Source organism: Tupaia chinensis, unplaced genomic scaffold, assembly GCF_000334495.1.
Source record: "Tupaia chinensis unplaced genomic scaffold, TupChi_1.0 Scaffold150243_1, whole genome shotgun sequence".
In the NCBI taxonomy this organism is placed as follows: Eukaryota; Metazoa; Chordata; class Mammalia; order Scandentia; family Tupaiidae; genus Tupaia; species Tupaia belangeri.
The window spans coordinates 796,549-799,110 of NW_006210084.1; the positions used below are offsets into that span (position 1 = coordinate 796,549).

At 41.8% G+C, this 2,562-nt stretch overlaps 1 protein-coding gene across 7 annotated transcripts in view; it reads right to left on the minus strand.

The window, feature by feature from the left end:
* Positions 1-507: 507 nt before the first annotated feature.
* The window catches only part of RAB9A (RAB9A, member RAS oncogene family), a 49,101-nt gene continuing 47,046 nt past the window's right edge, over positions 508-2,562 (minus strand). For all 7 annotated transcript variants that reach the window (XM_014585652.2, XM_006172011.2, XM_006172015.2 and 4 more), the window contains one exon: positions 508-1,749. In XM_014585652.2, coding sequence (XP_014441138.1) covers positions 1,113-1,718 — 606 coding nt within the window. In that variant the 5' untranslated portion in view covers positions 1,719-1,749 and the 3' untranslated portion in view covers positions 508-1,112. The remainder of the gene's footprint in view (positions 1,750-2,562) is intronic.

Consider the following 2,562-nt stretch of genomic DNA (forward strand, 5'->3'; position numbering starts at 1 on the left):
ATAGCAAGTGAACTTGAGCCACAAAAGACCTCAATCCACCTTATCAAGTCGTCATTATAACAAGTCTGCAAGTTTGTTTAGGATAACAAAATCTCCTTGAGAGCAAATCACTGAACGACATTCATTGATAAAGAAGATTCTAAATATATGACCAAATAAAGATGTTTTCATTTACCTCTTACAAAGTACAATTTTAACGGTTTGTTCTGTTCTTTTTTTTTTTTTTTTCCTGCCACAGGGCACATGCACTCTCTGGAGAGAGAGAGAGAGACAGTGAGAGGGAAAGTAGGAAATCGCCTTTGGGGGGGGGGAGATGGCCATGCTGCAATCCCTTCTCTTGTATTCTCCTGGGATTTTGTGCCCAGCCTGACTTTCAAGCCACAGGGTCCAGGACTCAAACTATGGTCACCCACATGGGAAGTCAGTGCCTTGCCACATGCTGGCCCAGTACAATCTTTCTTAGCATTTCCTCCAAAAGTAATAAAGTTAGCTTCTGAGGACAGGTGGGGAGGGAGGGGGTTGCATGTGTGGCACACAAGTGATTACTAGTGAGATCAATTCTAATGATACAGAGAATGAAAACATGAACAGTTAGGTCATTTTTAAGAGAATGAAGTAATCAAATGAAGTAACAATGCATTGCAAATGCATTAGATTTTAATCTTTAATATCTAACATTATTGCTTTAGGAAACTTTTCCCCAGAACCAAGAATAGAATGGTAATTACATAAAAATATACACATACAAAAAGTAGTTCTCCATTTCCCCAGGGAAAAACAATCCAAGTGTAACTTCTAGAATGGTTAAGTTTTTTCTTTTAATTATAATTAAAGTCATGGTCATCTCACTTATTAGGTAACTTACATATTTAAATTAAAGACTGTTATTAGACAACCATTACAATTTATAAATGCAGGGTACCATTACTGAGTAAATAGATTCCTCTGTGAGTCAATGTGTCCCTTCTCCCACCAACTAAAGCAGCAGCCATAAAGTTAGTTTATTAGTACATGATACACTGCTGAAAATGCTAATTCTCTTCTCCACCTTTGTGTTTATCTTGTGTATATGTGTGAGTTTGGTTAGAAGACACCAACAATCCCTTTAATGATCAACAGCAAGATGAGCTAGGCTTGGGCTTTCGATGAAGATTGACCGTGTCTGTCTGAATCAAGTGATCAGACCTATCCTCGGTAGCAAGAACTCTTCGAACTGCTTCCTCAAAGGCTGCTGCCACATTCGTGGCATCTTTTGCACTTGTTTCAAAGTAAGGGTAGTCGCCGTTGTCTCTGCACCAGGCTTCAGCTTCTTCTGTAGACACCTGCCGTTCACTTATGTCAATCTTGTTCCCCAAAATCACAAAAGGGAAGTTTTCGGGCTCCTTCACATCTGCATAATATATGAATTCTTTCTTCCAGTTACTCAAGTTCTGGAAGCTTTGCGAATCATCGACACTAAAAGTAAGCAGGCAACAGTCAGAACCTCTGTAAAACGGTGTCCTCAGGCTGCGGAATCGCTCTTGACCGGCTGTGTCCCAAATCTGCATGGTGACAAGATGTCCATCCACCTCTAAATCTTTATTTAAAAATTCCACACCTATTGTATGGAAGAGCTGGGTATCAAACTTATTAGTTACATATCTGTTCATAAGAGAACTCTTCCCTACTCCACCATCTCCAAGGAGAATTACTTTAAAAAGTGAGGATTTCCCGGCCATTATTAATCTCAAGAGCTTTGATGTCAGAACCCTGAAAAATAAAAAGGTACCATTACATTCCTGTACATCTGCTACATGATTCTATGAGTAACTGTGTTAAGTAGAATCAAACATGTAGCGCCTAGCGATTCCTTTTTGCAAAGGAAATACCCACTAACAAGAACTGTCACTAGTGAGCACTTCACAGTGCGGCAGCCACTTCCTCGGGTCACAGCTAACTGTGAAGCTGGTGCTCAAGTCCAGATCTGACTCCAAAGACCTTGCTCTGAACTGTTATCACTCTAGGATAAGCCCCCCTCTGTTCACTATGCTTTCCTCATGCCAGGAATTTCCTCTACTGCCCCTCACTCCCAATACCCCCCACCTTCCTTTCTTCAGATCTAGGGGCTGTGAACCAGGAAATCCCAGAGACAGAAACTGATCTGGTTATGAAATAAAGTAAACCACCTCTGAGTAAATGGACTTTACTCTCTTCATTAGGAATTCTATTTTGAGCTTCCTTACATTAATAGCCACAGCAATGGAATTTTTCATATAACATAACCTAACACTTTCTACCCATAGGCCTCATTAGGGCAGCTCTAACATTTAGCAGATAGGAGCCTATAGTGTTACTTGTGTGTTTTCAGGTAGAATGAAATAAACCTGAAACAAAAAAGTGATATCGGGAACCAGCAGTTAGCGTAATGGCTATGTCGCTGGACTCCCACGTAGTCGACCGCGGTTCGCGTCTCGGACCCGGTGGCTTAAATCTCACGCCGGGCGCGTGTGTGTGCGTGCCCAAGATCCCGAGAGGAGAATGGAGGAGAAGGGATTGCGGCGTGACCATCCCCCCTGGGGGGTG